The following is a 12,057-nucleotide window of genomic DNA, read 5'->3' as shown; positions in this document are numbered from 1 at the left end:
CAGGGCGATGGGATTAAGACAGGGCCCTGGGAACATGATAGGATTATGTTCTACCCATCTCACCACATGGCACCTGGGAAGATTACATCACCATGCAAGGCTCAACCAAGCTTTGGACTCAGGACAGTCTATAGAGTTGCCACTGCATGGCCCCATGGGAGTCTGACAACCAATCAGAATACAAGCTCAAATTCAAAAGCCCAGAGAGGGCATAAAACCGAGGTACTCTCAGCATCTCTCCCCGTTTTTCCCCCTAGGACCTCAAACCATGTGGTCCTGTCCACCATTAAAACCATCTTTCTAAGCAGTCTCTATGTTTCCAGTGTCTTTCTTCCCATTTGGAACTGAACACAGATGGACATTTCTTCCAACAGTTCACAGAGCACCAGAAGCCCATGTCTGACTTCTGTTGGTTTCAGATCAGCTTTCCTCCACCCCTGCACCTGCTCCTGGAGGCCAGGTGCCATATAATTGTGAAAATCATGGTACTTTCTTTCCTTCAAATCCTAGGGGATTTTTGTCCAAACATCATCCCTGGATGCCTAAATGTTGAGAGCAGCCTACTTCCACATTTTCTTGAATCTTGGCTGATGCACAGTGAGCCAATGTAGCTAGGCAGGGATTTGGAGAAGACACCGAGATGCACATAGGTTGCTTGTAAAGCGGTGGTTGCACCCTAACCTTTTGGGAGAGAGCTCCGTTTCCTGAAAAGTTACCAAGTTTTGCCATGAGAACAAAACTGCTCCTCCTGCTGTTGCTTCTGCTGCCCACCGGAACCAATGGGAGAAAATGCCCACTCGACTTCACAGAGGATCGGGATACCATGTACAATTATTATCACCCGGGAGATCTCTTGCTTGGAGGGATTGTGCCTCTAAGAGCAGGTCAGTTTCGTCCAGCAACATTTCGGAAGCCTCTCTTGAACCAGCCAAATTTGTAAGTAGGTTTAGAGCTGAATTTCTACTTTTTTGCATGAAGGTTTTCACGAATGTCTAATGTTCTGGTCCATCAGGAATAATCCTCAGGGAAATATTTTCTATTTTGCCTGTTCTGTTTCTGGAAAGAAGAATCTCAGACCAAATTATTAGTAATAGTAGTAGCAGTAGTAGGGTTGGACTTAGAATGGATCACTAAAGTTATTAATCTCACATCCTGCTCAACAGATCTGATAAAACACTGAATGAATATTTAGAATAGAATAGAATAACAGAATTGGAAAGGACCTTGTAGGTCATCTAGTCCTGCTCAAGCAGGAGACTCTATATCATTTTTGACTAGTGGCTGTCCAGTCTCTTATTCAAAGCTTCCAGTGAAGCTCCCACAACTTCCGAAGGCAGCTTCTGTTCCATTGGTTGATTGTTCTCATTATCAGGAAAATTGTCCTTATTTCTAGGTTGAATCTTTCCTTGATCAATTTCCATCCATTATTCCTTGCCTGGCCTTCGGGCGCTTTGGAGAATAGGTTCACACATACACCTCTTCTCCATGGCAGCCCCTCAAACATTGAAAGACTGCTTTTATGTCTCCCCTGGTCCTCCTCTTTATTAGATTAGCTATGCCCAGTTCCTGTAACCATTTTTCATATGTTTTAGCCTCCAGTGCCCTAATCATCCTGGTTGCTCTTCTCTGCACTCTTTCTAGAGTCTCAACATCTTTTTTTATGATGTGGTGACCAAAACTGGATGCAGGATTCTAGATGTGGTCTTACTAAAGCTTTAGAGAGTTATATTAGTACCTCATGGGATCTTGACTGAATCCCTCTGTTAATGCAATTTAGGTTTGCATTAAAAGTGTTTTGTTTTGTGGCTTTATGCAGGAAAGGCTATCATTCATACTGGTACCTTCTCTCCTTTCTTTTTGCCATCCGTGAGATCAACCAGGATCCACAGGTTTTGCCCAATATCACCCTGGGCTATGACATTTACGAGAACTATTATGAAGCAAGAATAACTGCCGAAGCCTTGGCAGATTTGCTCTCCACCGGACAGGCAAATGTTCCAAACTACAGATGTGGAAGAGAGAAGAAGCTTCTGGCTGTGATTGAAGGGGCTGAGTCTGACATTTCTGAGCAGATTTCCACCATGTCGAGCCTCTACAAAATGCCACAGGTATAAATGGGGATTGGGAAGAAAAGCCAAATCTTGATATGTCCTGCCCAGGAAAATGTCATCCAGGTGTCCTCAGCAAGAAATTATCTTGGCACTTAAGATCTCCTGGCCATCAAAATATTAGGGCACTGGAACTGATGTTTTTCCTCTGCCTTTGGCTACCCTTCAAACATTCCTAAACTTCATGTATATTTCTCAGTTTGTGTATGTGTCTATGCATTGGTAAAGATAAAGGTAAACATAAAGGTTCCCTTCGCAAATATCTGCTAGTTGTTCCCGACTCTAGGGGGCGTGCTCATCTCCATTACAAAACCGAAGAACCAGTGCTGTCAGAAGATATCTCCGTGGTCATGTGGTCAGCATGACTAAATGCCAAAGGCGCACGGAACGCTATTACCTTCCCACCAAAGGAGGTTCCTATTTTTCTACTTGCATTTTTACGTGCTTTCAAACTGCTAGGTTGGCAGAAGTTGGGACAAGTAACGGGAGCTCACTCCATTACACAGCATTAGGGATTTGAACCACCAACCTTTCTTATAGACAAGCTCTGTGTCTTAGCCACTGAGGCACTGCGTACTATGTGTTGGTATCTATATATTACTCATCTTTTATCAAAACATCAAATTCTCCAAACTTTGGCCTCAAAATATTTTCATTCTTATTCTTAACAGATCAGTCACGGTTTTGTGTCTGAAAAGCTGAATGACAAAACCCAGTTCCCCTTCATCTACCGGATGGTCCCCAAAGAAGAATACTTGTATTGGGGAATTGCCAAATTGCTCCAACATTTTGGGTGGAATTGGGTTGGTCTCCTTGCACCAGACACTGACAACGGGCAAAGATTCCTACAAACTTTTAATCCCATATTATCCAGGAACACAATTTGTGCAGCCTTCTCAGTGAACATCCCAACCTTGCCCTGGAAAATGAGGCTTCTGCACAACAAACCATTTAAGTTGTGGAACCACGTCAGCATTTTAATATATTATGGAGAAGCTCGCTATTTCTACAGCTTGATAGGCATCATTCAAGACTATGTTCAAAGGCACATCAAGCCTCTCCTGGCAAAAGTTTGGGTCACCACAACAATGTGGGACCTCTCCATGAATTTATCTTATGAAATTATGTCTCCTCAACATCTCCAAGGTTTCTTCTCTTTCTTAATCCATGCTGGAAAAAGACCGCAACATGCTTATGAAACATTTTTTGTCCCTATGCAAAAATTTGGCAGAAAGGCATTTAGTTGTTCGTATTCCAAACACCCCTTTTCTGTGAAAGGAAGGGTGAGATGTCGGGAGAATGAGGACCTGGAAACCCTGCGGGAAGAGGTGGTAGAGAAAACCCTCTCTCTGGATGGCTATGGTATTTATAACCTTGCCTGGGCATTTGCTCGGGCATCACATGCAGCCTCCTTATCCAGGTCCAAGCAAAAAGTAATGAAGGAAAGAGATCAGAGACTGATCCTCCAGACATGGCAGGTATCTGTTGTGGCCCGACATCTGCCATTAGAGCTGGCAGCAGAGTTGGATAGTGAGGTGGTTGGGGAGGAACATGGGCCAGTCCTGGAAGCTGGGGAAGGCTCGGACAAGAGCTCTGTGTCAGATGCAGAGATGGGGCCAAGGCAACCTTGCAGTTCTCAGCTGCCTTTGGAACTAGACAGCAGTGAGGCAGAGGAACAGCTGGAGCCAGTTCCCAGTGTGCGCATGCGCAGAGCTGCCAGAAGAAAAGAACAGCTCAGAAATCAAGGTCAACTTGGGAATAAATCCATAGGTGGATGGTGAATGGCCCCTCCCATAGGAAATAAAAGAGGAGCAAAGGGGGAGTTGGGCTTTTGCAGGAAACAATTCATTCATTCATTCATTCATTCATTCATTCATTCATTCATTCATTTCAGGAGTGGGAAGATCTGTCCGTGAATCTCAAAGAGTCTGTGCCAAGTCTTTCCTTGCACAGCACTGCGTTTGGAAAATATTTACATGGCAGCTTTCCAAGTTAGATAAGGTCTGTGGTCATACATTCACCTTTGAAAGACTGTTTACCAGGCCTTTGCTGAATGTGAAGGAGAGGAATTCACATTCGTTTAATAAAAGGGGCTTTGTCAAGACCAGGAATCTGCTTCGTGCTTTTTGGGGAAACTTAGGCCAGAACAGTATTTGGTTTCCTTCAAAAATCCTGAAGGTGAGCTTTCAGGTTTCAAATATACTTGCAGATGGTGTGGTGAGTTTAAGATTTCAATCATCTTCCATTTTGTGAGGTTTCTGAGGCAGGGAAGCTCCCACTCCACCTCCTTTGTAGTGACTTCTGGACTCGAGTTATAGGGTTGATGCCAACTCTACTCAGAGAACTTAGTTTTTCTTTTCTCATGTTTTCCTTTTGTTTCCCATTCCAGCTTCATCCTTTTCTGGGAAATTCCCATTTCTACAATACTTGCATGGAGGGAGTTTTTCTGGATGAGAAAGGTGACCTTGCTGCCAAATTTGAGAGTGTGAACTGGAGGCCCTTTCCTAATAAATCATTTGGGGCAGTGAAGTTTGGGAGGATAGATAGACCATGGGGGTCCAAGGATCTGGAATTCACCCTTGACCAGGATTCCACAAACTGGTCCCAGAGGTTTAACCAGGCGAGTTGAGAGTCTTCATGTAATGCTTTCCAATCTCTCTTTCATTTTTACAACCATTTGGGAAATGTTTGGGAAGTCAGTGGAGCTGGAATGAAGGATTGCTTGGGATCAGTGTTTCCAATGAAATTGCTAGGCTCCTTGGATCACTGAGTTGGAATCCATGGTCAAGAAATCTATTGAGGATTAGCCAGCTACTTGGTTCTTCTTCTCATCTGGAGGAAATGGGGATTTTACAGTATCCTTCCCCTGGAGTGAGGTGGGAATGGATATTTTACAGTATCCTTCCCCTGGTGTGAGGTGGGAATGTAGATTTTACAGTGTCCATCCTCTGCCACACCCACCAATCCATGCCATGCCCACCAAGCTACGCCCACAGAACCAGTAGTATTTTTTTTTGAAACTCACCACTGATTTAGACTTAAATACTGCTTCATAGTGCTTTACAGCCAGTGGTGGGATTCAAATAATTTAACAACCGGTTCTCTGCCCTAGTGACCAGCTGGATAGGCATGGCTCGGTGGTCATGTGACTGGGTGGGCGTTGCCAACTCAACATCACTCAGGTTGATGGCTGTTACAATGTAATAAGGGTTAACCAAACAGGCAGTTTCTGTAAGCAGGGCAATAAAAAATTAGGCTAGAAACAACACAGAATGTTTCCTTCCTGCCTTCCTTACAGGATTAGCCCTGTAAAGTGGGAAAAAACAAAATGAGATTTATTCCAACAACTGGTTCTCTGAACTGCTTAGAAAGTTAACAATCAGTTCTCCCAAATAGGTGCAAACTGGCTGAACCCCACCACTGTTTATAGTCCTCTCTAAGGGGTTTACAGAGTCAGCATATCGTCCCCAACAATCTGGGTCCTCATTTTACTGATTTTGGAAGAATGGAAGGCTGAGTCAACTTTGATCCGGTCAGGATTGAACTGCTGGCAGTGGGCAGAGTCAGCCTGCAATACTCCATTCTAACCACTGCACTGCCATTTCGAAAACAACCTGTCTTTTCCAAATAGCTGGAAATAGCTCCCAGTGCCCACCCCTGACAAAGAGCCGAGGTGGCGCCATGGTTAGGGTGCAGTATTGCAGGCCACTTTAGCTGACTGTGATCTGAAGCTCAACGGTTCAAATCTCACCGGCTCAAGGTCGACTCAGCCTTCCATCCTTCCAAGGAGGGTGAAATGAGGACCTGGACTGTGGGGGCAAGTTGCTGACTCAATTTTCTAAAAAAATAAATAAATTGTAAACCGCTTAGAGAGGGCTGAAAGCTCTATGAAGCGGTATATAAGTCTAATTAAATAATAATAATAATAATAATAATAATAATAATAATAATAATAATAATAAAAGAAATACACATTGTTATTTTTCAAAAGGAGAAATAAACCAGGGAGGAACAGGAAAACATTTGTGTCTCATGATTATGGCACTATTTAATGTTCTATGGTTGATGTTCCTTCTCTTTGGGTCAGTCTCTGCCTCGCTCAAGGTGTACCAAAAGCTGTCGTCCTGGTCAAGCCAAGGTGGTCTTGGAAGGAAGGCCTCTTTGCTGCTACAGATGTGTCATGTGTGCAAAAGACACCATCTCCACTCACGAAGGTAAGGAACGCTAAGGGAAAAGGCAAGCTATGAAGAATGGGGCGGAGAGTTACAAGTGTTTCCATTTGGAGATGTTTGGAAGCGAACTTGCCAACCATGTGCATGAGAGCCAAAGATGACCATGATGGAGATATAAATGAAGACAAAAGGACCTTAAGCATTTTTTTAAAAGAATGTACACTTAGCATTTGAAAGCAACTTCCAAGAGACATTTCCCCAATAAACTGAACTATAAGAAGGTAGGTGAAGCACAAGGGAATTAGTATTGTGGCCCGCAGTGAGGCAAAGGAACAGCTGGAGACTGTTCCCAGTGTGCACATTCACAGAGCTTCTGTAAAGAAGAACAGCTCAGAAATCAGTGTCGACTTGGGAGTAAAGCCACAGGTGGGCAGTGATAGCCCCCTCCCATAGGAAATGAAAGAGGAGCAAAAGGAGAGTGGGCTTTTGCAGGAAACAATTCATTGGTTCATTCATTCATTCCAGGAGTGTGAAGATCTGTCCGTGAATCTCAGAGACTCTGTGCCCAGTCTTTCCTTGTACAGCACTGCGTTTGGAAAATATTTCCATGGCACTTTCCAAGCTAGATAAGGTCTGTGGTCATACATTCATCTTTGAAAGACTGTTTACCAGTGAAGGAGAGGAATTCACATTTGTTTAATAAAAGGGGTTTTGCAGTGACCAGGAATTTGTTTTGTGCTTTTTGGGAAAGCCTAGGTCAGAACAATTAGATTTTTAAGATTCAGTTATTAGTGGCAGTCTCAATAAAAGTGTTTTCAGTCTTTCTGTGGAGTTGATTGCCAGGTTTTATCTACAAGGTGGGGATAAGAGGAAGGGCAAGGCCAGAAAGCCACATGGGATTGGTCAACAGAAGAAACGTACCAACTGTTGAGTTTCAAACTATTGGATTGTTGCAAGATGGAAGCCAATGATTAGTTCTTATCTCTTTGCTGCTGTTAAGTAGGTGTCTAGATTTCTGCATCCCACATCCATGAGAATGGAAAGGAATGGAATACTTCAGTTGGCCAAGTGTGATTAGACACACAAGGAATTTGTCTTCTTATGTCTCTAATCACACTAGTTCATACTAGTTTGGTAGTTTCCAGAGTAGGATAAATAATAATTATTTATTCAATAAGGGACTTTGGCGTTGAACAAAATTAAAATTAAAATCAAGTGAAAACAGAAGTTGTGGGTATTCCATCACTAGAGGATTTTAAGAAGAGATTGGACAGCCATTTCTCTGAAATGGCATAGAGCCGGGATTGGCAAGCTTAAACACTCAGAGCCATTTGAACCCGTTTCCCACAGAAAAAAAAACACCGGGAGCCACAAAAATTATTTTGACATCTAAAATAAAGATAACACAGCATATATTGATTTTTATCTTTATGCTATATATTAAAAAAACTATAGTGTGTTGTATTTATGAAATCAATGACCTGCTACAGGGAAAAACATTTTTTTCTGCATGCAACAAAAACATTCTGAACTAAAAAAAAAAATTGATCGAAAAGCTCCATAAATAACATGCCGGTGGGTGGAGTTGGAGTTTGGAGTTCAATTTGTAGGCCGCCCTATTCCCTGAAGGGACTCAGGGCGGCTGAACAAAGCCAAGGGAGGGGAAATTACAAAAAGTAAGACAAAGACAATCAGACAATACAAACAATTTAAAAGCACAACAGACACAGCAAATTCGAGTGGTGGGGAGAACTCAACCCCAGGCTTGCTGGGACAGCCAGGTCTTCACAGCCGTCTGGAAGGCCTCAAGGGTGAAGAGGGTCCAAATCTCCATGGGGAGCTCGTTCCAAAGGGCCGGGGCAGCCACAGAGAAGGCCCCCCTCCGAGTAGTCACCAGTCAACATTGGCTGGCAGATGGAATACGGAGGAGGCCTAATCTGTGGGATCGAATGGGTCTGTGGGAGGTAATCGGCAGAAGGCGGTCTCTCAAGTACCCAGGTCCAATACCATGTAGGGCTTTATAAGTAATAACTAGCACCCTGAAGCGTATCCGGAGACCAATAGGTAGCCAGTGTAGCTCGCGGAGGATAGGTGTAACGTGGGTGTACCGGGGTGCACCCACAATCGCTCACGCGGCTGCATTCTGGACCAGCTGGAGTCTCCGAACACTCTTCAAGGGCTGCCCCATGTAGAGCGCATTGCAGTAGTCCAGTCTTGAGGTCACGAGGGCATGAGTGACTGTTGTAAGATCCTCCCGGTTCAGGTAGGGACGCAATTGGTGCACCAGGCGGACCTAGGCAAACGCCCCCCTGGTCACAGCCGACAAATGGTGATCTAAAGTCAGCTGTGGGTCCAGGAGGACTCTCAAATTGCGAACCCTGTCTGAGGAGCATATAATTTCACCCCCCAGCCTGAGAGATGAAATACTAAGCCAATTTGTGGGAGGAAAAAACACAAGCCACTCGGTCTTGGCAGGATTGAAAGCCAGTCTGTTCACCCCCATCCAGACCCTCACATCCTCCAGGCACTGGCACATCACGTCAACTGCTTCACTGAGTTGGCACGGGGTGGACAGATACAAATGAGTATCATCCGTATATTGGTGGTATCCTATCCCGTGCCGTCGGATGATCTCTCCCAGCGGCTTCATGTAAATGTTGAACAGGAGGGGGGACAGGACCGACCCCTGCGGCACCCCATAATTAAGAGGCCTAGGGGTCGACCTCTGTCCTGCAACCAACACCGACTGTGACCTGCCCGAGAGGTAGGAGGAGAACCACCGAAAAATGGTGCCTCCCACCCCCACCTCTCGCAACCTCCGCAGCAGGATACCATGGCCGATGGTATTGAAGGCCGCTGAGAGGTCCAGGAGAACCAGAACGGAGGCACGGCCCCCATCTCTGGCTCTCCAGAGATCATCAGTCAGTGCGACCAAAGCAGTTTCCGTGCTGTAGCCAGGCCTGAAACCAGATTGGAAGGCGTCTAGATAATCGGTTTCCTCCAAGGACTGACGGAGCTGAGAGGCCACCACTTTCTCAACAGTGTCGCACATTGGTGGTTGTGATGCATATTTTGAGTGACAGGGAGCAGCAGCAGAAAGATGAAAGAGCCACATACGGCTCCAAAGCCAGGGGTTGCTGACCCATGGTTATACATTCTCCTACCTGAGCAGGAAACCCCTGCTCAGGCAGGAGACCTCCAAGGTTGCTTTAATTGAGTTTGCATTAAAGCTGCAAAGCAGTGCATGCAACCCATGTTTTGTCTTCCAATGTAATGTCATGGACTATGATGGGTGTGAGAATTGGAAGCTGAGACTTTAATAGGGAGGGTCTCTTCTCTTCTCCTCTTCCTCTCTTTAACAGACCATGATTTTGAGGCACAATATCTTAGCCATAACTTATTATATACCTATTCAAAAGGAGTGTGTATTAAGTTCATGTAAAATTAATATTTGAGGTCTTGCCTGTCTTCTCTCCAGATGCAGAGAAGTGCACAAGATGTCCAGAAGATCAGTATTCAAACAAAGACCAAACCAAATGCATCCCCAAGAAAGTAACCTTCTTGTCTTACAAAGAAGACTTGGGGATAATCTTGGCTTCCTTTGCTCTCAGCTTGTCTTTGGTCACTGTCGTCATCTTAGCAATCTTCATCAAATTCTTAGAAACTCCCATAGTCAAGGCCAATAACCGGGACCTCTCCTACATCCTCCTGGTCTCTCTTCTGTTGTCCTTCTTGACTTCCTTCCTCTTCATTGGTCGTCCAAGGGCAGCCACCTGCCTTCTCAGGCAAACTTCCTTCAGCATCATCTTCTCTGTTGCCGTCTCTTCCATCTTAGCAAAAACAATCACAGTATTGCTGGCTTTCCTGGCCACAAGACCTGGGAATGCTGTGAGGAGATGGCTGGGAAAGACTCTAGCCAACTCCATTGTCCTTTCTGGCTCTGGTCTCCAAGCTGTCATCTGTACCATCTGGCTGGGGATTTCTCCCCCATTCCCTGAGTCTGACATATATTCCCAGTCAGAGGAGATTGTTCTGAAGTGCAATGAAGGCTCTGTTGCCATGTTTTATGGTGCCCTCTCATACATGGGCTTCTTGGCTGCCATCTGCTTCATGGTGGCTTTCCTGACCAGAAATCTGCCTGGGGCCTTCAATGAAGCCAAGTTGATCACCTTCAGCATGCTGGTCTTTTGCAGTGTTTGGGTGTCTTTTGTGCCCACCTATCTCAGCACTAAGGGGAAGTACATGGTTGCTGTGCAGGTCTTCTCCATCTTGGCCTCCAATGCTGGCCTGCTGGGCTGCATCTTCATCCCCAAATGCTACATTATTTTGATACGACCTGAGTTGAATACAAAGGAGCAACTAACAGCAAACAAAAACTAAATGTGACTCGAAAGTGAAAATAGAACAATCCTAATTGTCATAACCCTCCCAGGAGCTGCTATAACATAGCTTGATATATTCAGGGGAATTTGGTGAATCTCTTTGAAATGCTCCATGCCCTCCATCACAGTGGAAATTCCTGAAACTTCTGAAATGTTTCTGGACTTTTAGGAGAAAAGCAGCATGGTGAAAGCTATATTTTTGATTGTCCTCTTGAAGACTGATCTAGTAATAACCTGGAGACATCATGGAAATGTTAAAGTCTTTTTCAAGCATTAAAACTCTTTGGCAAAGTTAATTCACTGGATTCCTCAAAGGTTGTTCAAAATTTTAGATATTCAATATTTTTATGCATTGAAATGTTTGCTTAATACTTTGTTTATTTATTAAATCTATATACCTCCCATCTCTCCAATAGGGTGACTCTGGATGACTTAAAAATGCTGAGAGAGAGAGAGAGAGAGAGAGGGAGAGAGAGAGATATGGATGGATGGATGGATGGATCAATGGATCGATGGATAAATTGACGTATGGATGGACAGACAGACAGACAGATTGATTGATAGATAGGTAGATAGATAGGACAGAATAGATAGAGGTAGATGGATAGATAGATTAGATAGATTAGATAGATGGATGGATACAGATAAATAGATAATAAATGGATGGATGAATAGATAAATAAAAAGTAATTAAAAATTAAAACTATGTGCATTAATATTTTAAACTATGTAGAAAATCAGAGCCAAGGAGATAGATGAGATGAGAACGATATCTTCTTACCCAGTCAACCACTACTCCTAGTGGTGAGTGCCCCCCTCATGGTCCCAAGTCAAGTAGCAAAACCAATTTTTAATACTGTTTCGAAAAGACACAAGGATGGGAGCAGTTCCAAGGTCCGGGCCAAAGCAAAAAGGTCCTTGACCCCATCTTCCAGAATGCCTGATCATAGAGGTCCCAACCCCTGGGCAGCGGACTGTTACCAGGCTGTGGTCCCTTGGGAGCTGGGCTGCCGAAACGGCAGGCAAGTGTGCAAACCTTCATTTGTTTGTGTGTGATATTTAGGGTATACACATGAAACTATTTACACACACACACACACACACACACACACACACACACACACACAGCCAAAACCACTGATGCACCACTGGTCCATGGAATCAAAAAGGTGGTGGATCCCTGCCTTAGCAGACAGGACCCATAGCATGTGTCTTCTGACACAAATGAGGTGAGCTGGTCCCATTGGGATAAAATGACCAAGGGTGGGCTTCAAACATTTTAGCAAGGGGTTATCTGCCCGGTTGCTGGGTCAGCATGGCCATGGTGGGCGTAGCCTAGTCAGCCTCCTGCCCCATGGTGGGGGTAGGGTGTCTTTGCCCTCCCTGGGCTTCAGA

At 44.5% G+C, this 12,057-nt stretch overlaps 1 protein-coding gene across 1 annotated transcript; it reads left to right on the top strand.

Moving 5' to 3' along the window:
- The first annotated feature begins 823 nt into the window (after positions 1-823).
- On the top strand, positions 824-10,660 carry LOC148047112 (vomeronasal type-2 receptor 26-like). Its single transcript, XM_087707946.1, has 6 exons — positions 824-936; positions 1,817-2,108; positions 2,780-3,586; positions 4,498-4,728; positions 6,196-6,322; positions 9,759-10,660. Exons 1-6 carry the CDS (start codon positions 824-826, stop codon positions 10,658-10,660), a joined length of 2,472 nt encoding a protein of 823 aa, XP_087564072.1.
- Positions 10,661-12,057: the final 1,397 nt, after the last annotated feature.

The sequence above is a fragment of the Thamnophis sirtalis genome, unplaced genomic scaffold, assembly GCF_051295495.1.
Source record: "Thamnophis sirtalis isolate CommonGarterSnake01/CBP01778 unplaced genomic scaffold, rThaSir2_p1.2 scaffold_3, whole genome shotgun sequence".
NCBI lineage: Eukaryota > Metazoa > Chordata > Lepidosauria > Squamata > Natricidae > Thamnophis > Thamnophis sirtalis.
Note: the sequence above shows the minus strand (reverse complement) of the source record. Positions and strands in the feature narration are given on the sequence as shown.

Coding starts and splice junctions, on each gene's coding strand:
- LOC148047112 (XM_087707946.1), top strand. CDS start 824: ATGTACAATTATTATCACCCGGGAGATCTCTTGCTTGGAGGGATTGTG. Junction 2,109..2,779: donor GCCTCTACAAAATGCCACAG/GTATAAATGGGG, acceptor TATTCTTAACAG/ATCAGTCACGGTTTTGTGTC. Junction 6,323..9,758: donor CACCATCTCCACTCACGAAG/GTAAGGAACGCT, acceptor TCTTCTCTCCAG/ATGCAGAGAAGTGCACAAGA.